Below are 26,599 nucleotides of genomic sequence, written 5' to 3'. Positions count from 1 at the left end.
AAGCCCCTCTACCGCTTGGATATCAGACACAGTTCACCTCTCTATTTCTCGACCAGTGCACTGGCAGCGAAGCATGACCACAGTTCCGGACTTCTGTTTCCGCTCAACTGATCTCTCTCTCACAGATGCTATTGTTGCGCTGGAATCTGGCGATGAGCTTTTGATTCCCAAGAGATATGGCGATAAATGGGTTGTGAGTGGAGCGCTCGTCAACATTGATTACTTCTGATACGCGGCTAGCTTGCCAATTCCAAGACTGAGAGGGGCGCTGTCTTCAGCCACATCGCGCCCTTCCAATGGGCGTCACCCTACGATACTGGCAACTTTGTCCCGAAAGGAGCTCCAGCGCCTAAAGAGTTGGACCCCACGCGAATGTGAGTTGGCCCCGTATCATGACCGGGTATGATCTAATGCCACCCCCTAGCCAAAACATCATAGGTCCCTTTTGCGAGTGGTCCTTTGCCATGGGCACCAAACAGGACAAGCTCTTGTTTAAAGCCAATCAGGTACATTCTATATTCCTCGCATTGTGTTGAATGACACCCATTGATCCTCTCCAGATTTTTGAAGAGTTGTTTGCTTTGGACGGGGAATTCCTTAAAGCGGCCGAAGCAAAGTCCAAAAGAACGTGGCAAGATGGGGAAAACGTACGAAGCAATTATCGTTTCATAATCTGCTCGAAGATGTTCGTCAAACGAACGGAGAAGAACTGGCCGCAGGGTGGGGAGTACAAGATTAGCTATGACCTTCACCCTTGGATCAAGTCGTCATTACGAGCCAATGAACAGTACACGCCCAACCCGCAGAAACCGAGGCTCTTCGAATATGTCAAAATTGGAGAAGAAGAACACTTGAAGAACCTGTCGGCGACTGACAGACCTCGATTCCATCGTGGCGATATCCTCTGGTTCACTTTTCACATCTCGGCATCGATCCGTTTCAACTATTGGTCCATTGACTTTGTCCCCTTGGAGATAGTCCGAATTGAGAGGGGCCAATTGGAGGACGAAGATCCTCTCTTCGACTGGTCACCTCTGGAAGTGGGAATTATGAATAAGGGGCAATCTTCTGAAGACGACGGACAAGGTATGTAATTCTATGATATATTCAACGCCATGCGTTGCTTACCGAAACTTGGTGCAGTCTACGAAAATCAGCCTCCCGACTCGCTCGGTCCACTCTCGTCAAAGCGCAAGATGCCTGACACTCCGGTTGAGGAACAAGGAGCGGCCAAGCACATCTCAGCAACCAAGGAGCCCGTTGATGCATCAGATACCGCTCAGGCTCACGTAGGTGACCCATCGGAAGCCGAAATATCGCCTGACACTGCTGGTGCGTCGGATGCGACTACTACACCGGTTACTCCGGTGACTTCAGCAGCGATAGGAAAGGAGTCGGATGGAGCCCCCCGTGCCCTTCGGACTGAGGAAGGAGTCTCACGCAGGTCTGATGCGCCGCCATTGCCGACTAGACCAAGTCGAGGATCTCGCAATGTGTCCAAGAGGAAGAAGTAGTACATACTAGTAGTGACAAGGGCCCCAGAGTAAGTATTTTCGTATCGTGAAATCAATGTATAGCCTAGATACAAGAGCTGTGTATCCAATGTCATTTCGAGATCTGAAGGCACGTTCTTGGAATATGAGAGTGGATCGTTTGGTATGGCTACGGAGCATGACCTCCTTTGTCACATTTCTAGCCAAATATATTCACCCTTGCAGCTGGATGAGGAACCGAGTGCATCATCCGAGAACGGAGAGAAGGTTGAGTATAAGAGAATCGTATGGCGCGAAAGCTTCCGCCAGGTACTATCATCGGTCAAAGAGTTCTCGAAGCATGGTACCTATTTGCGATGCGGTGATGGACAAGTTTGAAGTTTCTTCCCTATTGTTCTATCAACAGACTACGAAGAGCAGTAAGCAAGTGCCAGCAGCTCGCCAACCAGTGTCTCGCCAAGGGTATTCACGAAGTAATGGCGATCGAACAGGCTCGTATACTCGGTTTCACCAATTCCACACATCTTCTGTATCCTGTTATCTGATGTCTTCATCTGTTTGGTCGAAGGAGCATCTGATACATTGTTAACATGGCTGTTTGTCCGGAAAAGCCGGACGAGGGAGATGCATCAAGATATCGAGTGTGCAAGTCTGGAAGCCGAACAGGGTCAACATGGTGTGGATTGATTCCGCTTGGTGAACGCACGGTTCTACTCAGCCGAGGCTTTCATTCATTTGTCGGTTCCGCGTCGTCAATAGCTTCACGCAGGCGCTTTGTGATACGGGCTTCTGTCTCGGGATCTGGTTCGAGAAAAAAAGGCTAGGTCAGTGAAAATGGAAAGCTGCGATGGAAGAGCAAAACGGTAACCTGCCACAATGGGGTCTTGTTGGCCTCGTCGTCCTGAAGAATGAGATTCAGGTTTTTGTCGCACCAATCGCGACCAAGGATGCTACTCCCAAGTGCTGCATGCTCTCTAGCCTGTCGGACTGTTAACTGGATCCCTCCGGTGAGATTGCTCTGGTCACTTGAGTTGAGCCTCGAGTCGTCCACGGAGCTCAAGGCAGTGTCTAATGAAGTGGAATCTTCCATCGAGGCAGCTGGTCGGTGCGGTTGGAAATCCCCAAGCCTGGGGCGTTATCATGAAGAGCTGGGCCCATGTTATGGGGAACGGTACCAAGACCGTGCTCAGCCCCTCCGGCAGTCGAGAAGTGGTCTACGAGGTCAACATGCTGGGTTGGAGTAATCGGGGTGTCGTAGTACGTTTTCAGGGCATGCTGGTGGGTCGAGGTTGTAGTGCGGCCCTGGAGGTTCGACTTGATACGCGGTTTGTTGTCCTTGCAGACACAACACTTGTAGACGCCGTGACTATCTGGCTATTTTGCCTCCACAAGTTCCCAACCTACTAGAGTCAGCCCAGTCAGCCCAGGGTATAGCACAAACGGTAGGAACCGACTTACGGTTTCTGTGACAATTGACTTGACTATCTTGATGTTTTGACCCAAAACGTAGGGCCTGGCAACCAGAAATCGACCTCTGTGCGTTTTTGACGCTTTGAAAACCCCCTATTCATTCCGCGCAGCTATATTCACCTTCTCGTGTGGTCATAGCAGCCTACCAAGGCGTAGAAGTTGGGTGGGGCCGAAGGCCAAGGAAGGAGCAGCCAAAGATTGCTGAAAGAGAAAAGAAAGGGCGAATAATTCAATCAAGGTACGGTACAGGGTGTTTATAATGTTGACGAGAAGACACAGAGACAGAGTGGTCGAGGTCCAGCCGTCCCAGCGCGCTCAACGCAATGAGCGAGCGACGAAGTTGGTGACAAGATGCGGGGAAGCGCGGGGATGTTGGCACATCAAAATTGGGAGTGGCGGTGCACGTCTCTATAAATAGGATGTACGAGACATTGGCTCTGGCTTTGGAGACGTACCCATCGTGTACTTCGATAAAGGTTAAATGGTATCCCCGCTGGGAGGCTCGAATCATGATCGAAACACATTGGAGCATTATGAAACATACAAGCCCAGAAGGTGTAGTAGACGCCCATTGTTGTGTGAGCTAGGCGGGAATAAGGTGGTTTACTGTATATTTTCCATAGCAATTTGGGTCGTACATTGACTCAGAAGAAAAAAGAAAAAAAAGAAAAGAAGGAAAAAGAGAAGGAAATAGAAAAAGGAAAAGACCGAAAGGGAGGACTCGGCGTGGTTGAGGCACTGATTAGGTGCGCACCGGACGGACGGCAGCCAACACAATTGAACGTCAGATTCTTGCAATTGGCGACGGCCTACCACGGAGAAAAGAACGTGAGGACAAGCCCACGCAGTGTGGAGGTTTGGAAAGCGTCACCAGCTGGAAGGTATGGGATAGCCGTAAATCTGGGACTGAAGCTTGTCGTGACACGGATGGGAGCGTAGCACTTCAAATTCGGAAGCAGGGTCGGGTGTATCGCTGCTGTTGCTACTGCGACATGGCAAATGCGAGACCTGTGTATGGATGTGCACAAACGAATTCCTCCTTCTGGCATCCAATCTTGGGGATAGTTTGAGAAGGGAGTATTCGGGGTATACTGGACGCTCCTTCCCGAAGATAGCCAACGCAACAGTGTGGAAGCTTGAAAGTGTTTCAATGTCGATGTTGAGGTCCCAATCCAGAAGCGAGCACAGGTGACGTTCCCATCGTTGAATGTCTGCTGAAAGAAAAATGGCTTGGGATGCGATTGTCCAGCATCTGGTGGAATAGGTTTCGTCGTATAACGTCTTGGAGGATAGGATGAATGCTGTTAGGAAGAGGCCGTGGTTTGTTTCAACTTGATATTCTGGCGCTCGGATTCTGACTCGCTCGAGAAGGAGGAGAGATGAATAAATTGTTGTGGGACCCAACTTGGTTCTGTGAATCAGATAGGCAATGAACTCTGGCAGCCCGATGGAACACCGTGCGTCTTCCGGCGAGGGGAAATGATGCCTCAGAAATCTCGCACAAAGATGTGCAACAAAACCATGGCCCCAAAACGGAGAAAGGGATTTCCCTGAAAACATAGAGGGCTGGAGAGAGGTAGTAAGCAAGCACTTCGAACATTGCAGGATAAACCTCTTCACCTTGGGCCAAATATGAACGAGGAAAAGCGACAATGGTGTTTAGTATCTCGAAAAGAAAACGACGGCAAGGTCACCCCAATGCAGTACCAATGAAGCCTAAAGTTAAAACAGTCGACATTCGCTGACAAGAGACATCGGGTTAAGAGATCGGCAGGGAGTTGGCGCGGGGGCGCAGGAGTCACGGTCCCCTTCCCATCGCCCGGCTGCACAGGTTGGCAAAACGGAACCTGCAGACATTCCAATCTCAAAAGCACCAGGTACCGACTTCAGTTGACCAATTGTGTCTCCACATCGGCGACCAATAGGCCCCTGTGCATGTATTTCTTTTGGTTTGCCTCTTCTGGAGAGAGACAAAAATGGATTACCCACCTTTGGTTGGGCGAACCAAATGGAGAAAAAGGATTGCACAGATAGTCCATGATGTCGGTCTCCCGTCACATGCCTGGCGCTTAGCCCGAAAGGCCATTGAATGGCCCCACGTCCGTTTTGGTTGAACCCAGGTGACCGGCACAATGTCAGCGACCTTTCGACCGCCACATTTTTTGCCTTGATGGGAGATGCCCTTACGACAAGGCAATTCCGAGGTTTCGGGGTGATTTTCGAAACACGTCGATGCCACCTGCGACAGACTGGACGCAAAACAAATGGGGCCACACTACGTGCACTATTCCAAGGCGAGGTAGGAGAGGCGGTTGCAGACTGTTGAGAGTTCTTTGGATCGGACGTCACGCGTCAGGCTGCACTTCGGGGTGGCGCGCACTTGGTGGGTATGGTGAGTCGGTATATACCTCGGGTGAAAACCATTCCAAAGCGTTTTCGAAGTGGAAATGATCAGATAGAACGGACCTCTCAGTTTCAATGACCAGAGCAGTCCAAGTGTGATCGTCGAGTGTAAATCTTCCGGGATCCATCCAAGGACATGTCTTGTAAGCAAGAAGCTGATTAAAATGCGCATAAATTGTACGAGAGGCGGTACGTATGGGCGAGGAGTAATCTTTGGAAAAGAAGGTGTTTGACTGTGTCAAAGCAAGTCCGAAGCCCTCCTCTTTTGGCATCGGGTGCGTGAGAACATACGTCGTTGGCGCGGATTTACCGCACCGTCGGTCAGGCCTCAGGCCTCAGGCTCACGGGCAGCGGATCGAGTGGGTACGAAGCCGAGAAGCCTGTGAAACGGCTTCGGCATCCAGCTGAGCGTGGGCTGGATTGGGAGGCTGTGTTGAGGCTGTGTCGAAATTTCGACAACGCCATCTTGTTTCGAGACGTTCATCTTCGACTTCGGCGTTCGTTTGGTCGTGCATTCGTCCTAACTTCTACCGTAACCGCTGTATGATTCCCTATTTTCGTATAATAATCTCTTGCGCACTCGGAGTTCGCGGTGTTTCAGCATGGCCAACGGCACCAGCGTCAACCTGCACAATTTGAATCTCGGTAGGGCTGGTAATCAGCCCCCTCTCCCCCCACCCCCCACCCCCCCTTGCGGCACAAAACGGATATGGTACTGGCCAGCCCCCACTGCAACCGCAGCAGCAACACCAACAGCCTGCGGGGGAGGTGACCACCTTGGCGGACGCCCGTGCGCTGATCAGCCAGTTGCGCGGCCAGGTTGCGCTACGAGAGGCGTCCTGCCACGGTGATGTGGGCGACACCTGAACAGGTGGAGAGAGCGAGAGCGGAGGCGGATAGGTCGAAGAGGAGCCTACCCAAAGTGATTCCGGGTTTCCAAGCCAGTCCATTCGACTTCCGTGAGTATCTGGGCGTTCTCGTTGTGGGTTGTCCCCCTTTGCTGTGCGTTCCATAGTCTGCGAGGTTCGACCTCTTGCGTTGCGGAGATGATGACCTCGTCTGGAAGTATTGCTGAACCCGAGTCGACTGAGCGGGCGAGGCTCAGCCCGTTCCATGCGTCGCGGTCTTGTGCTGGATGATAGAGACTAATCCCATTCGTTCATTAGCGGTCCCACCCAAGGTGGACGAAGCCTTTAGGCTCGGCAACTATGTTCCCTACACCAGTCTCACCAAGGCTGCGAGGCACAAAGCCTTGTTCGAGAAGTCCAACGCCCTCAAGCTCGACACCGTCAACGGCTCCCTGGTGGTCGACGACACTTTGGATCGGGGCAAGGAACGTTTCATCTCACTCCAGGACTGGAGCGTCGCTGCTGGAGTTGCAGAGGAGCGTACCAGGATGGCATTCCTCGGGCAGGGCGGAGTGTCTGGTCAAGCACCACACGGTTGTTGGGGTACGCGTGGTCGGTTGTCCAGGAGCACGACATCCGTCAGCGGGAGTTATGGGCCAGGGTTCGACCTTCTCTTGACTCTGTCAACGCCGGTGTCTCAGCCGATGATTTTCCTACGGCGTGGGGTGGCTTCGAAGAGACTCATTCTTTCCCTCCCGCCGGGTTGTGTCGCGGCAGCGTCCGACGTGTCGGCTGCCTACCGCATCACGCCAGTTCGTCCCGACCAGCAGAACTGTCTGTGTGTGTTTTGGGACGGATATGTGTACGTGGATCGCGCGTCGCGGCTGGTTCTCGCATAGGTCCGTGAGCCAAGCTCTCTCCCACCCAACCTTTTCTTTCTCTTCATAGGTCATCTGTCATTGCGTTCTTGATTCTCAATTCCAGGATAGTCGAAGCTGGAGCTCCGACCAACTGCGCATTACAAAAATGAGTGGAAACACCTCAGATTGTCGGCTACTCCAGAATGGCCATCATCTGCATTCGAGTTGGTGACAGTCACCCTTGGTCCCGATCACTTACAGGGCTAATGAGAGTTATCGGTCGGTCTGAAGGTTACGGTGCCCACGAGGCCGCACTTTGGAACTATCACACACACACGCGCGCACACACACACACACACACACACTTGGCGGGCGCTTAATTCGGGTTTGTTGTAGTTGTGTGTGGTAGTTCGGCCCGGGACCCAGGGGAGCGACTATTTGATTGTATTGGCAAATCAAGCGATGGCTTAGGAAGTAGCTAAAAGAATGTTTGTATCAACGAACGCCTCCGCAAATCTGGAGCCTTGACGGTGATTATCCCTAGTAGTATCATAGTATCATTCGAATAATTTGATTGCTTTGTCGCCTGGGAAAACCTTGACCATCGCTTCATTATAGAGGCCTTGAGTGAGTAACTGACGAAGCCACCTATTGCGAGGGTTAGTCCTCATTGGATTAATCTTTATTTCTAACGCACAATTCCATTGCTACCATCAAAGTATTGAGGTCTCCAGGCGTGATATGACCGAACTGGTCTCTGTCGTACTGCACGCAGTGGCCTTGATACCGAGCAAGGACGATATTCCCTGACCAAGGTATACCGAAACACGATAGAACGGCTCTGTTGGGTGGAACTGGAAGCCGGTGATTGTCGAGGTAGAGTCGATAATCGCAAAGGAATGGGAGGTTAATCCCAGGCATTTCGCTGAGACGGATACTCAACGAGCCGTTTGGGAACCACCGACGTAAATCTAGGTTCTCGCAGAGTCCACCTGGGGGGGCCGGTATAGCGCGAGTTATCGGCTGCTTGCTTCCAGTGGGATAAATCAACACAGTCAAATTGGCGGGCTACATCATTTGTAGCCAATGAGTTCCATTGACCGGTGAGAGCATGATTTCACTGACCGCAGTGTTGCTTCCTAAGCCATTCATTTTGAGTGAAAATATCTCGTTGGGCTCGAAGCCATGATCTGATGGGTCAGGAATGTTGCTTTCGTTTAGATATTCGAATGAAGTCGTCGTGTCTGAATAGACATGCTGAGGAGCTGCATTAGATACAATTCGGAAATAATCGAGTAGCTCATTGGCACCTCTAAGAGAAGTCGCACTCCTTCTACAGGGGCTGTTTTCGCTGCTTCTGAGGTCTTTCCTATGAGGAGGATGGACATTGCGTTTTCGCCTTGTTTCAGCGCCAGAATCAGGATTAGACGTAACTACCCCCTCCCCTCTTTCATTTATAAGGAGATATACTGCGACCACCACAATCTCTGGAGCTGTCATTACTGGATGCTTTACAGGCTACTCGGGACAATCCTTCACACTTTGTAGACGACGAAATACTATAGTGCAGTACTGGGAATGATGCCCCACCAGATTGTCTTAATCCTTCCGCTTCCGGTGAAGTATTAAGAAATGAATTTCATTGTAAAGGAGATCAACGCTCCACCAGATTCCCTTAACCCTTCCACTTCCGGTGAAGTATGGAGAAATGAATGACATAATGATCATGTTCTTGCCGCTCTACTAGAAGATAATGGGAGAATCAGGAAGACTAGATAGTAAAGTCCTTCCGAAGCGAACCTGCATCAAGGAACTGCTCTTCTTAGTATAGTATATCGGTGATTCAAGATTTGATGAGGGACATACCTGAGGACCAGTGGTTCACCAATACGCAAGTACGCTGGTTGTGCGACGATTCCTGTGGTCTGATCAGCCACTTCAAAGGTGGGACCGAGGTATCGTTGCTGACGAGGCTCGAATGGACCTGAAAAGGGAGCAATTCTCTTAGTGGTCGCCCTCAGTTAGAGCCATCGATAGCATACCTCGGGAATTGACGGGGATTATAAAGCAATGTTTGTCACCCATGAATCGTCTGCCATTTGCGACTTCAGGATAGCAAACTGCAGATCCGCGTATTATTTCCAGGGTGGTATCAGTTCCGTGGGATGCGTGCAAACGGTAGCGCTCGGCGTTACCAATCACTGGCAATTGAAGATCTGCGTCCCCTCCAACTACAAATGAGCGTTGCATGACTAGAGTTGCCTTCGCAAATGGGCATATCGCGGCTTCCGCTGTTATGTAGCACATGAATGCGGCTAAATTCATGGTGAGTGCTTCGGAAATTAACATGTTCAAGTGGCGGTCTTACTTGAGTGGAGAGAAAGGATGTGACGGTACGGCTCACAGAGAACCAAGTTCATGGCCACATATCTGAACCGAAAAGTTCCTGAACCGCGAGGTAATGGTACCCGACACCTGAAGACAAATCGGTGGCTTTTGTGAAGAGAGGTGTCCAAGCTGAGTTCAGCAGTTGCTGGTCGAATCCCAGCTGGAGCCGATTCGGCGAGAACTGCGTGGATGGCTTGGTCGATGTCGTTCGAGCCGTTGAATGAACAGTGCCGGTAGTGCTCGACTGTGAGAGCTGTGAGCATTGAGTATACCTGCCCCAACGGCACGCATATTTCCAGGGCAGTGGTGTCGTCAAGAGAACGGTGAAAGAAGTGAAGCACATTGGCACCATAAACGACACTTCCGGTGCGGTCTAGCGCCTCAATGAAGTGCTCGGGCCGCTTGAACCAATGGCCAAGAAAATTCTTTACGTCCCACATTTTGTCTCTATAACTCCTGATGAGGGTGTAAAGAGTGAAGTTGGTGTGACCTAGTTGTATAATCGACAAGAGCGGCCAGTCGCGAAAGAAGCGCGCCAGGAATTGTGGGTTATTCCTGGCGCAGGAGAGAAGAGTTTTTTCCAAGATGGAAAGTTGGATGTGAGGCGACGGGTGTTCCAAGGTCTGTTCCTCCGAAGCCATTCTCGGGGAATGTAGCATTTGGTGCGACTAGTGCGAGCCTGTCTTAGGGGTCTTTCGTCCTGGATTCTTAACGACTTGGTACTCCACACTTATTCAGAAGTGGCCATCGCTACACACATGGTTTTGTCAAGCATACAGATGGTCGATAACATCTGTGTGTCAACCTCTTCAGGTAAATCTTTGGCAAATTTGCCTTTTTGAGACTGACAGTAACGGGATTTTGGGGTCTAACCCCTTTGGGCTCCGTTTCACCTCGAATGGTAAGCGCGGTGCCCGCGTGCCCCCTAACTGTCACATGATGCTATTGCTGTCAAATTGGCGAATGAGTGTATTAAGGGGGAAGCAATTTACTAGGTAGACAGTGGGCCGCCACTTTTCAGTGCGGCAATACTCGGATTTACATGCCCGTATCGTAGAAGGAATACACCTTAGACTCGTGAGCAACCCGAGAATTAAGTTTTTGAAACTGAGAAAGCCATTGATTATTCATGCAAGGGCCGCGTTACAAGAGCTGTGAGCCTGAACGGCTTATTGTAGGCAAGGCTAAAGGTACGAAGAGTGGTACAGGGCAATTGAATAAGTGAGTTGACTCTTTGTATTTATCAGTAGCACGTCTGTGAAGGTTCCTTTCCCTAGGGCCTTCTTATGATCGCTCTACAGTCATCTAGTCTAATCTAATCTATACAGACTCGGCCCTACCTGTCATTTATGGTTTTACTGCGAATCCTCAACGCCGACCATAAAAGCAACCGCATTCCTCAGGCCTCTGGCTTTAAATTCGCCAAAGCGCCAACATTGAAAGCCATCGTGCAACACACTTACTCTCACGAGATTCGTTTCCTGAAGGAAGGGAGGAGGCGAACTACATAGGAGAAAACCCCACCAGGAGAGAGAGCCCCGCAGTACAAGTGGAGGACAAAGCCTGTGCAAACAACGCGTCGTACACGGGCACCAACACCGAATGAAACGGAAGGGAACACGCGAAGGGGAACCAGTCACATGCTCCTGGGAGCTCAATTTCTTGGCATCGAAACAGCGAATTAATTTGCGCTATAGAAACAACATTTACTGCGTAAATCCTCGTAACAAATACCGAGACCTAAGACTATTGACGGAGAAGCTGAACGAGCCCAACTGAATGATTCATTCATCTTCAGAGTCAAGCAAGACAAGTGGGTTCCTCCTCTTCTTACGTTGTCGAATTCGCTTCTGGATGACATATAAGTCCAGGGGAATGTTTTCTTTATCGGAGTCGGTGTCCATTCTGCGAGCGTCTTTCCAATTGCGGGAGGTAAAGTAACGATTAATCTTTGCGATGGGCGTCATATCACGTCACATACGTACCTGAATTCTCATCTAAGGCGGGGCTGTGTATCGGCTGACCTTTCGGTAACCCAACTTCCTTGGGATGGCTTCCGTTCAGATTGGCCCCCGACGCCCCATTGCTGTCGTCTTCTGAGGAAACCATGGAGCCGGAGTCAGTCTCAGCGCCTGTCATCTCATCATCAAGCTGATCGCCCGAGGAGCTCTGTTCCTCATTCTCTCCGTAAGAATCAGAGCCGTGATCTAGTTCTTGTAAATCTGAACAAATGAAAGACCCCATGGAGCTTCCTGAACCGTCATAATCTGGGATCTTTCGTAAGCTTTAATTAATTTGTTTTAGAACAAAGAGGGCATACCGGAAAGACTCTCATCGAGTGACATTTCGGAGTCGCGATCTTCGCTCGGGCTGGGTACAGAATCGGCGCTACTCTCATCGTCATCCAGCTCCATGCGCCGACGGCTATAGTAGGCGAAAACACATTCCTCTGAAAGAATCAAACTGTCCAGATTGACTGATGTGGACATGTCAACACAAAGTGCGCTACAGTAAATTGGTTCGACTCGCCTTCGTAAGAGCATCTGTTAGGTGATTCGTTGGGGCAGCGGAGAATCGTGGACCCGTCGGCTGTTTGGTCTAGCTCAACCAAGATGGCATGAGAACACAAGGGAAATGTGAAGTCGTATCTCTCTACGAAACGAGGGAGAGAAGCTGGTGTGATGGGTTCTCCGCAGCTGTCAAGTGGACTGTGCAATGTCCATTCTTAGTCCCGGTCAGCTGTCCTCATTGAAATAGACACGTACTAGGGAACAGTTATCCAAGTGAGCTTATCGGCGCCAGACTTCAGAGATGGTAGCCCCGAAAGTGAGGGAGTCATCATGAGCTATCGCGAGTTTGAGCTGAAGCCCAAAGTACACGGTTCCTCCTTGCTTTAAATATTGCGTTAATGGGGCGGAATGATTCCACAACGATCGATTCTGTCTGCCCGTCTTGTCATCGCGGGTAGTGAACGTCTGCGATGAAAAACAGCATTTCCTAAGTGAAGTCCATTCGTGGCGGAGTGCGTACACACACGTAAGACTAAGTTTGGATGCGAACGGGGACCTGGACAAATGGATTTCCAATATACAGCCACTGCCTCTATCCCCACTGGCCAAATGGAGCTAAGACTTCTGTTCTCTTTACTACCTAAATGGATTGTGGATCCCGTACTTCCATATGGGCCGCAGAGAGATTACATGTTTACATGGAGGAGATGCACCAGTGACGAGACAAAATTATTATACATCAGTATAACTAGCACATGATCAACGGTTTCTCATTCCCCCCTCCTCCAACTTGCGACCAGCCTTCTATATCAGTTACCGATCGGTGGTGAGGTTCAGCTCTTCCAAAGATGACTATCGACTCAAAGAAATCCATCTCTAGGTCCGCGATGGAAAGCCATCCTATTTTCTTTCGAATTCCGAACGAGATTTGGAGTCGAGTCGGAAACGATCTCGAACGCTGCGACCAAGCCAACTTTATGTTGGTTTCCAGTGCTGTCCATGATATAGCCAGCTACCTTTTATACCGGAACTTATCATTTCACGGCAAAGCTGGACTGTCCTGCGCTCTAATGCTTGCCTCCGATCGAGGCCATTCTGTTCAGTACTCGGCACTCGTTCAAGATCTCACCATCTTCGCGTATGGAGAGTCCGATAGATATCTATCCATCCTCCCATTTGTTAGGGCATTGCGTGGGATGGTGAACGTCCGCAGGCTCTCTCTACACGTTTCAAGTGACAATACCGACTACATCCTCTATTGTCTGCACAGGGAAGGTCAACTGTCCCTGCCTCGACGATCCACGCTCCCGTCCTTACGCCATGTCGTCCTCAATTCTTCGTCGGATCTCCTTCCCATCGCCAGTCGTAGAGATTTATTCAGCATTGTTCTGACTGATTTCATGGACGGCCGAGCTGTCGACTACCTGGCTCATTCACTCCACTTCGACGTCAACCGCACCCACCTCACAAGCCTTCGCATTCGTATCAAGGCTGGACTTGACCTCTCACAAACCGTTTTGCCGACACTCCAGGAGAACTTACCGAAACTGGAGACTTTGTCAGTGGAGCAACCGAAGCTGAATGCCAAGGTGGGCGCCACTGTGGGTTTCTCGTCTCACATACTGACTATCTCTTGAAGGAGGTTCTGACTGCACTGGCCACAAATTCGGGCTGGTTCACCGAGATGCAATGTTTCGCATTGAACCCCTCCGCCGGGGTCCTGTACGAGCGGAAAAAGTATGGAATTCAGTACCATTATCGAGAGCTTAGGTGGCTCTTCGATGAGATCTCCGCCTCCCGCAAGTTCTTGAAGGCCATGAGTATCGGAACAGTAATCTATGTACCGCTTGGAAGGGATGGCAAGTATATCGAAGCCAAGACAGCGTCAGACAAGCGATGGTGGAACTCCAAATTTTCCGATTCCGTTGATCGTTTTCCGCAGTGTCACTTTTCTGATTGGGAGGGTGCGTAATTGTGCAGTAGTACCAAGTGATAGATACGTGTTTCCAATCCCACACCGTTTTCAGCTTTGGACAAATCTGGTCATTACATTCCCCATTTGGTTTGTGCAGTCCATCTACGATTCCAACCAGGAAGGATTAAGGTGATCCAAATTGGTAAGTTCTTGCTGCCGCTGGGTGCCGTCCTTCAAATATCCTGCGTTTGTTGTAGACTATGACTCGCCCCTCTCATTGGCTTTCCTGACAATGCTCTCCGCTAAAGACTTGAAGGGCGTTGTCGAGCTACATTGGCGTGACAAAGGTGGGTTACTCCCAGGCTACCTAGATTGGCACCTTGAATCTGATCTTAAAGGTGATCCACGCCACGGAGCAGTCAAGTTCACAGGGTCGATCAGCTGCGCATTTCACAAGTGCGTCTGGACGGGAACAGATATGCGATCTCGGGAGAGGGTAGTAGTGAAAGCCATTGCATTAGCAGACGATTCCGAGCACGAAGTAACCAGATTGCAGCGGCTCACACGCTGCTTGGATCACGCCAAAGCAAAGGGATTAACGTATGTTCATGTTCTTTCATCTGCCTGGTCCGTATTCTTATTGCGCTTGGCCATCATCGCAGGTTATTTGTGGATATCCTGGCGTCCGAGGTCACGAATGTGTATTCTGTCGTCTGTCTAACCGCTCATGGAATGTCCTTGAGGGATGTTCTCGATATCAAAGAACTTGTCCCATTGCCTTTGAACCAGGTGAAAGCGTTTTCCCATCAAATACTGAGTGGGATTCAGTGTAAGCGCATCTTTCCGCTCCAAATCCCTTATCTCAGGTTCCTAACACGCATATCCTACAGACCTGCACACCCAGGACATAATCCACACGGATATAACACCGAGTAATGTCGTTCTTGTACAAGATGACATCACATGTTACCAGGAGTATACAGCCACGAACGAAGTCGTCACAAAGGTATGGGTTTCCACTAAGCCAAGCAGACTGAATTCATGAGCGTGCGGGAACTTTAGCATAGGCTGCGATCCATTGCAGTCAAATTGATAGACCTTGATGGCTATTTCGATTGGAGGGTACAATGCGAGCCCCGCTACGCTGCTGGAACCAGAGGTTATCGCGCACCGGAAATAAGCCTGGGTGAGTGCTTGAATGCATCAGTGCATTTACTCTGCTTACGCGTGTCATCTACACACTCTCAAGGCATTCCCTGGACCAAAGGCATCGACATCTTTAGTTTTGGGTGTACGCTGTGGGAATTGCACTCGGGTGGAGCTTTATTCAATCCCTCTGACGATTGGACCAAGCAGTTGCGTATAATCGAGCGATTTGCAGGGAAGCTCTCTTCCAACTTTTTCGAACGGCTGAGGATAGATGGCTCCCCTTACTCCAAAGAAGACTTCAAGCTTTCCTGGAGGCACGCAGAAGATAGAGAATCACAAATGGTAAGTAAACATTGATCAGGTCTCCGGTACAACACCGAAGTTGATACATGGACTGTTAGATTCAAATTCGAAGACCCGATCTTCGAGACTTGCTAAAAGCATGTCTGCAGGGCGACGATCGTGTGCGCGTTGGGGTCGATCAGGCGTTACAACACCGTTTTTATAACAGCCTGAGTTGATATAGGTGCAAGAGCCTCTACCTCGACGAGGAAAGGATGTATGTACTGTAATACCTATATCGTACTCCTGATTCTACGTCATGTTCATTTCTCTTTTGCCAGCCCACCCATCGGAGAAGACGGGTCTCAGCGTATATACCGTCTTGCCGCATATGCGTCGATGTTTCGGTCACGTCGGTGAAGCGCTGACGGGAAAGTATAGATTCATTTCTGATTCTGGTTGAATGCGAACAGTTCGGTCTTGGTGGTGAATGAATATGGGTCTATTTTGTGTAAGCATTCTTCGAGCGAAAGGTACAAGCAAGGTGTAATCATGAAAGGAGCTTACCCGCCGCTCATGTCTGATCCAACGACCTGGAGTCGGTAATTTAATAGTTCCATCGGCGTTCCTTGGAAAAAGTTGACAAGAGACGGTTCTGGGGTGACAAGGGAAAGGCACCATGGTATAGGGAACGACTCCTTGGTGGAACAGGTCAAAGGGAGAAAAGCTGCCGAAATTACTCAATGTGTAACTGGTGTCCACCTTTCATCATGCGGGGAAGATGGGACGGGAAGACTGCCGAAGCTCGCACTCAGGTCGGAGTGCTCTCCGCGTCGAGGAGAAGCTTCTCCCGTGGTGGCGGCTGGTGGCGGTGGAGGATTTGATCCATATCCACAGACTGGCCAAGTCAGAGCTGGTGGCGATTCCAGGTTCCTCAGTTGGGCGATTGTTCGTGATATTGCAAGGTGCCTAATCCGATTCGTGTCCATCATCCTTCAACCCAGTGACTGCTTTGTTGTAACGGGTTATCAATTACCTCACGCAGTCTCTACCAGCTACGCTTCGGGCCCTTGATACCTTACCAGAGACTCGCCCGAACTCCTCCACTTTTGGCTGTCAACTCCCTGCATGCTTTTGATAAGTTCGGGATGATCGGTGACTTGCACTACCCCCCGCCATCCTCCCTCTGACTTAGCCATGGATCCAACAGAGTTGCGCTCGTCCAACACTATCCTGGTGTTGAACAACTCTTCGCTCCTATTAGCACAAAACGCTTTGGTCATCGGAAAGATCGACCAGGCCAAGAGAGCCCTAGCCGCCTTCTCCTGCAATCCTTGCAGCGAGCGGAAGCTACTCGTGAGTCACAATCGCCTTTCTCCTTCGAAGTGGAACAATTGATGAAGTTGTCATTCAGTGCGACAATGTTCGTCCCGCGTGTGGATGGTGCACAATTTATGGAATACAGGTCGGTGACCTTGAGTGTATTGCTTTCCAACACTCCTGACCACCCCTTTTGGACTCAAGTGCGCATGGAAGTTGCCTCCTGCCGTTCGAAGTTCATACAGTGAAGGTGGGGACCGGAAGACTGCCTTTCCAAAGGTAAGTTAGATTGCTAACAATGTTCTTCAGCTCGAGGCCGCGCAGTACAGAAAGGTCCACGGGATTCCCAGCAACCGAGTTCCCTCATCCCCCGGTCAGATGGTCAAGGATTTCAATACGGCCATGACTGTAGCTGGAGGCAACTGAACGTGTTCTTCAAACGAACTGAAAGAGAGGCCACGGGATCACAGTTCATCAATAGTAGGACGCAACTTCAATCACCTTTAAGGGATTCGCTGACCTTCAATTTAAGTCTTGCCTACCCCGGCCTCCGAGTTGCCAATCTCACGACCAGAGAGCTACGAAATCGCAATGGATGCGAAGCCAGGTCCACCAGTTCTTCCTGAGAGGCAAGAATATCTAAATATCGCTCTGGCAGACTCCCCCCCCGATGCGGATCCAATTGTCTATCCAGGTATGTCATCCCGAAATTGCAACCCTACGTGATGTTTAGTTCCTTTTGTACCAAGGGGCAAGTGCCCGTGTGCATTGGCCGAGTCCCACTCCTGAAGCGTTTGGAAACAAGGGCAAAGATGGCCATAATGCAAACCTTTCTGCCCACGGTGGATGGAGGGGGTCGCTGGAAGCACGCTCGACAGGGAGGACCTCTCAACTCCTCGTTCCTTCATCCAGTCAGATAGACCTGGCTCCAGCGCCCTGGAGCTACGAGGATGTCTCGATGAGAAGGCCATTCCAGATCGTCGAACGGTACAGTTAGACTTTCATTGGAGTATACCGACATTTTCTGATGTACAGTCGTAGCCTCCCATGCCACACGTCTGAGGACTCGCCGGGAGATTGGTTTGAAGAGATGATGTATCGACCGTCAACGGAGGGCAACGACATGGACATGGACTATGCGCGACTTTGACACTACACAATCCGTACAAAAAGGTTGATGATTCATGATGGATATTCCCGAAATATGACGCATTCTCAAGTGCCTTGTCCAAGCTCGAGCAAGAGTACCGTGACATAGTTCAAAGCTCAAATCGTTCAATTTCCTAGTTGAAAGACATTGCTACGCTGCTAATGGGTTCGGTGTTATCGCGAGTCGCCACAGTGTATCTGCTAGTTAGGGAGGCTCAAGTTGGCTTATGTACTTGAGCTTTGTATGATTGTCAGTGGAGAAAGACATGGGAAGGGAATAATGACTTGCCAGAGGTCGTCAAGTCCTGAGTATCTGACGACGACTGCAGGCGGAAAGGACTGGCTTGCAGGTAGCGTGCGACATATTCAGCAATTTCATCCCCTGTCGCTTGATGAAGGGATCCGGGGGGCAATCCTACCAGAGGATGCAACCAAAGGAGATTGTGGATGTGAAGGAGACCACGTGCTTGCTCTTCAACGGTCTGTGTAATAGCTTGGAGGCCTTCCATATGGAATAGTGGAGAGCGCTATACCTCACAGCTGAAAACGCACATCGCTTCTTTATGGAATGGAAAAATTGAGGGCGGTTAATCCTCCTTCATGTAGAACAAGGTATCTTCCTTTCTTCCAGTCGCATCTTCTCTGGGTGTGTTGCATGCAAGTTCGCCCACGGTGTTCTGCGCGCGCATGGTTCACCAATCCCCATTTGTACTGCTAGGTCACTTGAGCTCTTCGAAGTTAGTGAGTTGAACAAACCCGGACGTACCAGTTCAGCGTCGGCCAAACACAGAACACCACTGATCTCCAAGTCTGTGTTGTTAGGTCATTTTGGGTTCTTCAAAATTAATGGATTGGACAAAACGGGACGTACCAATCCAGTGTCGGCTGAAAGAGGAAGTTCTTTAATGATGACACTGGCCAAAAGAGGAAGTTCCTTGGCGACATTGGCCAAAAGAGGTGACAGGCACAGTGAAGTGCTTTAGCAGAGACATTGACAGACAGAAGCTCTATTGGCACCGCTCGTCTCGATTGCAACTGTTATCCTACTATATTAGATATCAGACATGTCGTGCATCGCGGGAGCTCAACTGAGCCTGACGCTATAACATGATGTGGTTTCACGGGCAAAACATCCCTTCAATTTCCCGTTGACCTCAATAGCATGGCCTATCCTACCGTCCCCATTCGCCCGTCTAACGAAACTGTCGTCGCGGCGCGAATTCAGCACTATGTTCATGTAAGTCCGCAGTGTTGTGATGTATCAGATAATACCAACGATCATTTAACAGACTCATGGCGTCCCCGCTTGGACATCCATTGCGTATTTCGAAGACGCCAGTCACCCGGTGCTTACCCCTATTCCTAAGCGCGCAGGCACGAGGCCGGCGCCCTGCATCTTTTCTCTTCATCTCGATGTGCTGGATGGTCGGACGCCGATTGAAGGCTATATTCCTCGCACATTTCCTTTGAGTTGCAGGTCAGCTAATTCTGGAGTTTGGGGTGTTGCCCTATACATTAATCGGCCCCGTGTACGCCCTATCTTTTGATCTCAAAGCAAGCTCCGTTCTGACGAATCATACAGCGTAACTTAAATCCAGCCTTTGCGCGTTTTCTTGGAAAGGCCATCGCATCGAGGCTCGGAATTAGGGGGAATGTAGCTATTATATTGCTTGCCGAGAACGGTCAGGTTGTTCAAGCCCGCGAAGAAGATGTCCCAATGGTGTTCTCGGCACTTGTGAGGTCAGTGACGTTGAGCAAATTTTGGAAAAAAAAAAGCGCTCACGGTTCGCGACATCAATTAGCTCTTTACTGTACCAAGCGTCACAGGAGATCCGCTACCCAGCCCTGTGGGACTTATATAGTTCCGGCGATGGACACCAGTGATAGTTACTTTGGTTTTCTATCGAGATATACTGCTTGTATGGAACCTATTTCCGCCTCAACCTCTGAATTTTTGTGCTTCTGTAGCACAGCATGTATCCTTGCAAACATGGCTCCCGTCTGCAGAATCGGGAACACGCGCAGCACCCTGAATCACGATCACGTTTGCTACAACCCGGCTCAGGTCGCCTGAGGTGCTCATGGACGCTTCTAGAGAGCAAGTGGCACATTACAATACACCTTCAGAGGTGATTGACCGCATGAGTTTGCACAAACATCTTTGTTACCTTTATACCTTTAGGTAATGGGTCTTACGCCCGCATCCCAAAGGTCCACATCTCTCGATTTTAGCGCATTCCGTTCGCGGATCACATGTGGCTATGTGGGACTCTCCTACCGGTCCTTTGCTCCTTCATTCAACAGTCACCCCCCTTCGCCCATTGGCAATACCATTCTTCTGTCTTCGTCGCTCAGCGGATGGCCTGGTTTTCTTGGGCTCTCTACTAGAAATTGCTGTAGGTAGCGCCGTTGGCCATGCCACTCAACGGCCTTGGTGTTATTATAATAGAATAATGACGACGTGATTGGGAGATGAGAGAAGGTGGACTTTGAAGCATGAGTAATGACGACTTTGATGACGCTCAGTAAAATGTGATCATCGCGTGTATAGGCTTTTCGGCCAAAATTGCCGTTGATCCGGATGATCCTTGAGCGCTTGAGCGTCGAAATATTGAATCATGAGCGGGCGACGATACGATGAAATACGACAAGCTGGGAGGCATCAAAGATCCCCACGCGGTGGTCCCTGTCGATGTTCTAGTTTCTTTCCAAACACCCTTCAAAATACCTTGCCCTGAAAGGCCTTATGGCTGCTAGAAAATTTGGCTTGGCGTGCCAATCCAAAGTGCTGTAAGCAAATCCCAAATAGGGTATGTAGCCGTTCGAACCTCCCTGGCGCCAAAATAGTTTTGCGACTTCTCTGCCCCAAGACCAGAACACTCGCCATAAAGTTATGCAATAGCTGCTGAGCTTTCTGTAATCCCGTGTATTATGTATAAAGTCGCATTAGGGCCAAATTAGGGCTGTCTCGGCACATCAGACCATCGGCGGTCCTGCTGGATCACGTCATTGAGAGAAACAAGTGCAAATAGTGTTAAATTTTGCGTCCGTTCTCAATGTGGCAGTCAAAACGATCATACTCCCTGGGTTGTCGTCTCCATTGCTGGTGTTGGTGGTCTTTGCTTCTTGTAAATACAGACACCAAGGCCACCAACACTGGCAATGGTGTAGGATCATCACATACACCATGCATGATTGAAGCGAACAAGACTCTGTACTGTATCTGACACATCATGTGGGTGGAGGTGCGCCACTTCTAGAATTCCCTGTCATGATAGATTCACATCATAACCTTCTTTTCTTCTTATTCAACAGATGGTTCCCACATACCTCCAGCAATTGTGGGTGTACTCTAGTTGACCGATCAACCCAGCTGACCATCACCAAAACCAATGACCATTACCAAAAAGGTTCAGAAAAAGGTTTGGTTCTGTCCAGAGTCTTCCTGCTTTTGTGCATCTATTTATCCTTTTTCAGTCCCAGAAATCTCAGGAGAATTTATCCCCGATTATGAGGTGGTGAAATTTGTGGTCCAGGCTTGCGGTGGCGTATTCTCGTACACAAACACCAGTAACCAACTGAGCAACTCCCCTCTGATGATTGCGACGACCAGGTAGTAACCTGAGGCTAATTGTGCCAGGGGGTCTGAACTATCCCATTGATACTAGAAGGTTACCCAGGGCTACAGCCTACAGCTAGACAGGGAGCAGTCGGCACTGGGCAGGTAGAAATTGGCAAAGCCAATAAGCCAAAGCACGATGTATAATAACCCCTAATAGAATCCATGCTTTGATCCGTCCTCCTTTTGTGACAAATAATTGCCTCCGAGGTTTGAAATTTTGATCTATGTGCGTCGATGCGTGTTTCTTATTAGTCGAATTATATGTCACCAAAGGTTAGTATTTTATTTTTCCTGTGAACGAAACCTCCAACTAACGACTGTAGCTTTGATCCCAAGAGAGAGAGGATGCACAAGAACACTGGCAATTCCGATAGTGTTGCATTACCAGTGCCAGAGACCGCGCTGCTTGCGGTAAAGAGAAGGTCAAGTGTGAGACGTTGAGGGAAAAAGAAGCAGACTGTATCAACGGTTCGAACCTCTTGAGGCGGATATCGGCAAAGGACTTGACACATTCACAGTCTCTAAGGCTTGTATGAGTTGGGAGTATGCAGTTAACTTGCTTTTTCTTTTTCTTCAACGGAAAGGCGGAAGATTCGTCACCATTAACAATTTGTCAAGGACTGTCGTCGTGCTTTGTTCAATTCTCTCGGTGAAGCCGCTGACATTATTACTAAAGGTGATACACTATTCTTCGCTCGATCTCTACAGCGCGGCAATTCAGTGCCTTTGCATTCCCATGCCTTTCTTGATTGAGATGCCATTGTACCTCATATCACACATCGAGCGTGTTCAACATTCAGGGATCCCAATCTCGATGACCCGGAGGCCAGAGACTCACAAGCTCGGATCTAGACTTTTTATCATGGCTCAGTTTCTTTCTACTCATCGCTTTGACTAGATCTGAAGCTTCTGAATCCGGTTTGACAGGTAATGGCGTGGAAACACCCTCCTCGCATTTTTCAGGGTACAAATACTCGTCGACGATTATGATTATCGTCCTCCATCTATCCTCACATAGTCGTCGGCATGGACACAACACGCTCTGCTGTTCGTACCAGTTGCTCTGTTCAAACCACTCACTTCGATGTGCTCACTCGTGTTCTTATTTATCAGGACGTGTATACTCAGTCACACGACGACAACACAGCGGTGGGTGCCTATCACATTCCACTAATGCACTGACTGAAAAGTCCTTTAGAATACACTCATGAGCCTCAACGAGAAAGACCCAGAAATCTGTGCAGGCGATGCACTGGCAAGACATGTGAGGATTTGGGTTTTCTCTCCGATTTTAATCCTCATTCCAACTAGATTTCGTCAAAGGAGATCGTAGTCTCGTCTCCACAAATCTCGTCATCTTATGTAGCCGACCTCAACTCCACGGTGAGGTCGTTGCAGCCTGGTATTTTCAAACAAAACCCGGCGCACACCCTGGGGGGGATACCGAGTCGCTCACTCAACTATGCGTGGACCTTCGAGAACACCACCACAAATATTGGCCTGGAGGCTTACGGGCTTGGAATAGGGATGGGTGGCCATTTGGAAAGTCCCACTGAAGTTCTGTTGGACTTCATTGACGGGTCTTTCGTCCTGAACCTAGTAAGTACACCATTTAATAACGCCTATCAACTAAACAAAACATCTGGCTATAGAGATTCACAGAATTCTTTGCGCGTGGAGTGCTGAACATAACGGCGAGGGTCATCAACGGGAATCTCTTATTCACAATTCCACGGCTGTTTAACGGGGTCATGGAATGTGTCTGCTCGCCCGATGATATAATCGTTACTGGCGCTGTAGGGCAGGCATTGGGAGTATACCATTGGAACCACAATAGGTCGGTGATTTCCCTCGGTACTATGTCTGGCTGGAAGGTGTACCTTGACAAGGGTACCGGGGAGTTCACATTCACTGCGCTATCAGAAAGCGCTGCCCCAGTCAACCTCTTCCGCTGCGTCTTACAAGGTGCCCTTCTCATTGTCGCTTTCGAGGACGAAGATCCGGGCGACTTCGTCAAAAAAATTGGTATCCATAAACTCCGTCGGCCCTTCGACTCATCCGGTCACCTCCCCGAGATCTTACAAGAGTTACTCTCGACGCACTCATGACAGTACTTGCCAGCCCCGTCCATAGTAGACAATACCCATCAGTTTGCTTTCTCTTCGCTTTCTTTGATGCTTTGCAATTGGTTTGACGCAATAATCTATCTGTGAACAAATATCTCAGCTAGCAACACTTGAGAGTTTGAATGGCATCAGGTTTGCTAGGATTCATCCGATGTATTGACCATACCATTACGGTTTAAACACGATGTTGGATCCTTCCCCCAGGCTGATCGGCAATTTGACGGTCCGGTCCGGTCTAAGGGCCCGGCCGTTGCTCTGATCCGTGAAGACATGCAGGCTTCTGGATATGTAGTGCCAAGCCCTGCAGTGCGTGATCCGACTGAAACGTGTCGAGAATGAGAATGCATACCATCACAGTGCACACACCGCGACAGACTCATCTTCCCTGAATCTGACCGAAGAAAGATGCCTTGGAAATTACAGTTGAACATTGTTCCAAGGAACTACACCATGGCGATTTACTAGTACCAATACCAATACCAGTTTCCAAAGCAGCTCACAAGTGAGGGTCGGGGTGGAGTCTGGTTACCGTAAGGAGAGCGATTTGAAAAATTGGGCGGAATTCAAGACTAATAGCCTACAATTTTGCCATTAGCCGGAAAACAAAAATACTTACAGCAATGACCGGTGACCATGAAGGCGAGACAGTCGAGCTGCCACCACTGGTCAGCATCCACTCGTAGTCTCGGCATTCCCATCTCTCCCGATTGGAGGATTACCATATAGGTCTATTGTGAGAATATGGTAGTCGCAAAATCGGGAGAGGATGCACAGACAGGCACAGACTGACCTAAGGACAAACACACAGTAGTCTAGGCTTGTCCCGATCGGACCATTAGGCCTCACGTGGACTGGACCCCACCGTATCGGATTCGCAGTGATTAATTATGTTGGTCCTTCACCATACCACATCCAGGATCCTTCTATCGAGCAAGTTTTTCTCCCCTTTCGACTATATCGGCGTTCTTCTCATTAGTTTGTCCGATGATGCAAATTGGGCCTCGATTCGTGGGATTCTTGAACGGCTAATACTGGAAAATGACTTAATGGTCCATATGCAAGTCTGTTACGGGAAAAGGGCTGGCTCCACTCATCCTCAACGCGTCATGATCGCTTCAACAAGATTGGCCACCAACGAAGACCACGCATTGTCCCCGAGCTAACAACTTAATCGATATCTCAGGCTGATAAGCGCCCATGATGTCAACAGTTGTTGTTGTTTGTACGGTAACTCAAAACCCACGAGGCTCCCCCAGTGTTGCGTGATTCACCAGCCTCTTCAGCACAACCGCTACGACTGATTCAACAGGAATCTTCCTTTTCCCCACCTATTGTAAAGCGAAAAATGCCTGCGCATTCGAAGCTAGCTAAAGGCGCCATTGAACAGGCTCAACCCTCGGTGTGTCATAATTTGTCCTTCCAATTCTCCATCCTGAACTTGCAATCCCCGCTTTCTTTCTTCGCCAGGCCACCAACGCAGAAGCAGGCCGCGACGAAATGGCTCCTACTGAGGGCAACGCCGACATCAAATCCTGTGTGAGTACATTACTCATGCGTGGCCGATAATTTCACTTACGGTTTCCCAGCTAGAAGAGCCGCACCTCGTCGAGTCCACTCAGCAAGTTGGGCGCAACACCGGTGCTGTTGCGCCCTCAACAACTACGTCTACCCATAATTCGGCTGCCACTAGACCGACCGAGCGACAAAACATACCTGGTAAAGCTCCTTCAGGATCCTTCGCTACCGCTTCCGGAAAGGTTCGACATGTTAAAGGTTCGAAAAGCGGTGGTAAGTGGATGGAACAGTCTTGTATTTATTCTGTTTACTTATAATGGTAATGTCGGTATCCAGGCTACACCAAAACTAAGCGTCGCCGTGAACGGAAGAGGTTGGCTCGCACCACCGCCTGTAACGTTTTTGGCGCAGTTTTCCAACTCTCAAATGCTGACTGTTATTCTAGATGCGACACTCGCCCGGGCCAAGTACGGGGACCTAACTGGCCGTGTTCAACACCCCACTAGCACGCTGCATCGCCTGCAACACATCCTTGAAGATGACGACGTCAATGACCCCAGCAAATTGGAGCGTGCTCGGGCTGTTGTTTCACAAGAGATCCTGGGCGAATTCGCTTGGGACTCGGAGGACTCAGATTGCGCCTCGCTAGGAGGAATCCCATCCGACAGTGATTAACGGATTCCCAACGTCGACAGCCAAACAAGAGTCACGCCCGACCATTTTGTTGTGGTACCTCGCTGCTTGCTACATGGAGTCCTCATTAAATGAAATATTCATACACTTTGTTGTTCGGTCACTCAGGGAGCGGGTTTCATGGGAATCAGTGGAAAGCCCTTCTACGACTGCATGACTAGAAATTGCCGTAAAATGGCAATATGTGTTCTGCTGTGGGCATGGGGAGTGAGACTCGGTGCTGCCCTCCGATATGCATAAAGAACACTATTCCGAATCCCGTTATGGGTCCGTACGAGCGCGAGCCCGCCTACTGGCGGGCGTTAGCGAGTACAATGAAAATGTTGGACCCAAAGCTCAGAGTCATTATGAACCGTTGTCGTGTGAACCGTGGTCAATGCAGGCTGGAATGAGATTCAGCGTACATAGCTAAAAGTACCCGTGGTATGGCCCCGTACGAGCGTAAGCCCGCCTGCAGGCGGGCGCCAGCGAGTACACTGCGGATGCTTTACCCACAAGTCCAGACTAGCCATGGTCAGCGATCAACCTGGAACATCAAGCGAGGAGGAACGGGCGAGGTTTATGTGTGTTTCCAAGGAGACCAGTGACTTCGGTCCTAACACAGGCTTAAGGTGGATAGTACTGGTGTATTAGGTGGCAGGTCCTTGTCAATGTCTCCCGGTTTCTGAAGTCGTTAGGACCTGGGTGTTTTGCCGCGCCCCTCGGGCCGCGGCGGCGGCATTGGGGTCTACGGTGCCCAGGTCCGCCCGGAGGGGCAATTGGATATACAAACCCGCTGGTAAGTATTTTTTCCTCCTTTGGGACACGCGTATACACGTGTTAGGTTTGGGACTTGTAAGGTACCAAGTTATAGTAG

At 49.8% G+C, this 26,599-nt stretch overlaps 12 protein-coding genes across 12 annotated transcripts; 9 read left to right on the top strand and 3 right to left on the bottom strand.

Annotated features, from left to right (window-relative positions):
• Window positions 1-73: 73 nt before the first annotated feature.
• Window positions 74-1,514, top strand: CC1G_01473 (hypothetical protein; the record flags this gene model as incomplete). The annotated part of the gene is made up of 5 exons (XM_001837509.1): window positions 74-193; window positions 241-374; window positions 425-506; window positions 561-1,086; window positions 1,144-1,514. 5 exons carry the CDS (start codon window positions 74-76, stop codon window positions 1,512-1,514), a joined length of 1,233 nt encoding a protein of 410 aa, XP_001837561.1.
• Window positions 1,515-2,633: 1,119 nt separating this feature from the next.
• CC1G_14698 (hypothetical protein) lies at window positions 2,634-4,028 on the top strand (the record flags this gene model as incomplete). The annotated part of the gene is made up of 6 exons (XM_002911223.1): window positions 2,634-2,818; window positions 3,004-3,029; window positions 3,102-3,201; window positions 3,243-3,302; window positions 3,587-3,791; window positions 3,903-4,028. 6 exons carry the CDS (start codon window positions 2,634-2,636, stop codon window positions 4,026-4,028), a joined length of 702 nt encoding a protein of 233 aa, XP_002911269.1.
• Window positions 4,029-5,968: 1,940 nt separating this feature from the next.
• Window positions 5,969-7,113, top strand: CC1G_01470 (hypothetical protein; the record flags this gene model as incomplete). The annotated part of the gene is made up of 2 exons (XM_001837506.2): window positions 5,969-6,134; window positions 6,533-7,113. The coding sequence occupies 2 exons, from the start codon at window positions 5,969-5,971 to the stop codon at window positions 7,111-7,113; spliced, it is 747 nt and encodes a 248-aa protein (XP_001837558.2).
• Window positions 7,114-7,631: 518 nt separating this feature from the next.
• Window positions 7,632-8,226, bottom strand: CC1G_01469 (hypothetical protein; the record flags this gene model as incomplete). Its single annotated transcript, XM_001837505.2, has 3 exons — window positions 7,632-7,722; window positions 7,772-8,142; window positions 8,200-8,226. The coding sequence occupies 3 exons, from the start codon at window positions 8,224-8,226 to the stop codon at window positions 7,632-7,634; spliced, it is 489 nt and encodes a 162-aa protein (XP_001837557.2).
• A 572-nt stretch (window positions 8,227-8,798) lies between these two features.
• On the bottom strand, window positions 8,799-9,159 carry CC1G_14697 (hypothetical protein; the record flags this gene model as incomplete). The annotated part of the gene is made up of 3 exons (XM_002911222.1): window positions 8,799-8,817; window positions 8,941-9,058; window positions 9,117-9,159. The coding sequence occupies 3 exons, from the start codon at window positions 9,157-9,159 to the stop codon at window positions 8,799-8,801; spliced, it is 180 nt and encodes a 59-aa protein (XP_002911268.1).
• A 262-nt stretch (window positions 9,160-9,421) lies between these two features.
• CC1G_14696 (hypothetical protein) lies at window positions 9,422-10,973 on the top strand (the record flags this gene model as incomplete). The annotated part of the gene is made up of 6 exons (XM_002911221.1): window positions 9,422-9,467; window positions 9,556-9,668; window positions 9,957-10,083; window positions 10,201-10,257; window positions 10,484-10,539; window positions 10,791-10,973. 6 exons carry the CDS (start codon window positions 9,422-9,424, stop codon window positions 10,971-10,973), a joined length of 582 nt encoding a protein of 193 aa, XP_002911267.1.
• A 273-nt stretch (window positions 10,974-11,246) lies between these two features.
• CC1G_01468 (hypothetical protein) lies at window positions 11,247-12,304 on the bottom strand (the record flags this gene model as incomplete). The annotated part of the gene is made up of 4 exons (XM_001837504.2): window positions 11,247-11,377; window positions 11,448-11,558; window positions 11,783-11,886; window positions 12,228-12,304. The coding sequence occupies 4 exons, from the start codon at window positions 12,302-12,304 to the stop codon at window positions 11,247-11,249; spliced, it is 423 nt and encodes a 140-aa protein (XP_001837556.2).
• A 738-nt stretch (window positions 12,305-13,042) lies between these two features.
• On the top strand, window positions 13,043-15,557 carry CC1G_01467 (CMGC/CLK protein kinase; the record flags this gene model as incomplete). Its single annotated transcript, XM_001837503.2, has 10 exons — window positions 13,043-13,561; window positions 13,612-13,936; window positions 14,000-14,089; window positions 14,145-14,234; window positions 14,286-14,487; window positions 14,550-14,716; window positions 14,778-14,893; window positions 14,950-15,073; window positions 15,137-15,378; window positions 15,438-15,557. The coding sequence occupies 10 exons, from the start codon at window positions 13,043-13,045 to the stop codon at window positions 15,555-15,557; spliced, it is 1,995 nt and encodes a 664-aa protein (XP_001837555.2).
• Window positions 15,558-16,515: 958 nt separating this feature from the next.
• On the top strand, window positions 16,516-17,788 carry CC1G_14695 (hypothetical protein; the record flags this gene model as incomplete). Its single annotated transcript, XM_002911220.1, has 8 exons — window positions 16,516-16,674; window positions 16,733-16,783; window positions 16,843-16,917; window positions 16,948-17,046; window positions 17,109-17,118; window positions 17,171-17,332; window positions 17,388-17,625; window positions 17,680-17,788. The coding sequence occupies 8 exons, from the start codon at window positions 16,516-16,518 to the stop codon at window positions 17,786-17,788; spliced, it is 903 nt and encodes a 300-aa protein (XP_002911266.1).
• Window positions 17,789-18,949: 1,161 nt separating this feature from the next.
• CC1G_01464 (hypothetical protein) lies at window positions 18,950-19,861 on the top strand (the record flags this gene model as incomplete). The annotated part of the gene is made up of 3 exons (XM_001837500.2): window positions 18,950-19,024; window positions 19,370-19,527; window positions 19,756-19,861. The coding sequence occupies 3 exons, from the start codon at window positions 18,950-18,952 to the stop codon at window positions 19,859-19,861; spliced, it is 339 nt and encodes a 112-aa protein (XP_001837552.2).
• Window positions 19,862-22,616: 2,755 nt separating this feature from the next.
• Window positions 22,617-23,517, top strand: CC1G_01463 (hypothetical protein; the record flags this gene model as incomplete). The annotated part of the gene is made up of 3 exons (XM_001837499.2): window positions 22,617-22,673; window positions 22,721-23,008; window positions 23,062-23,517. The coding sequence occupies 3 exons, from the start codon at window positions 22,617-22,619 to the stop codon at window positions 23,515-23,517; spliced, it is 801 nt and encodes a 266-aa protein (XP_001837551.2).
• Window positions 23,518-24,880: 1,363 nt separating this feature from the next.
• Window positions 24,881-25,725, top strand: CC1G_01462 (hypothetical protein; the record flags this gene model as incomplete). Its single annotated transcript, XM_001837498.1, has 5 exons — window positions 24,881-24,934; window positions 25,003-25,071; window positions 25,122-25,323; window positions 25,387-25,443; window positions 25,496-25,725. 5 exons carry the CDS (start codon window positions 24,881-24,883, stop codon window positions 25,723-25,725), a joined length of 612 nt encoding a protein of 203 aa, XP_001837550.1.
• Between the last annotated feature and the right edge of the window lie 874 nt (window positions 25,726-26,599).

This window comes from Coprinopsis cinerea, assembly GCF_000182895.1.
Source record: "Coprinopsis cinerea okayama7#130 chromosome 5 map unlocalized cont3.5, whole genome shotgun sequence".
NCBI classification, from domain to species: Eukaryota; Fungi; Basidiomycota; class Agaricomycetes; order Agaricales; family Psathyrellaceae; genus Coprinopsis; species Coprinopsis cinerea.
Note: the sequence above shows the minus strand (reverse complement) of the source record. Positions and strands in the feature narration are given on the sequence as shown.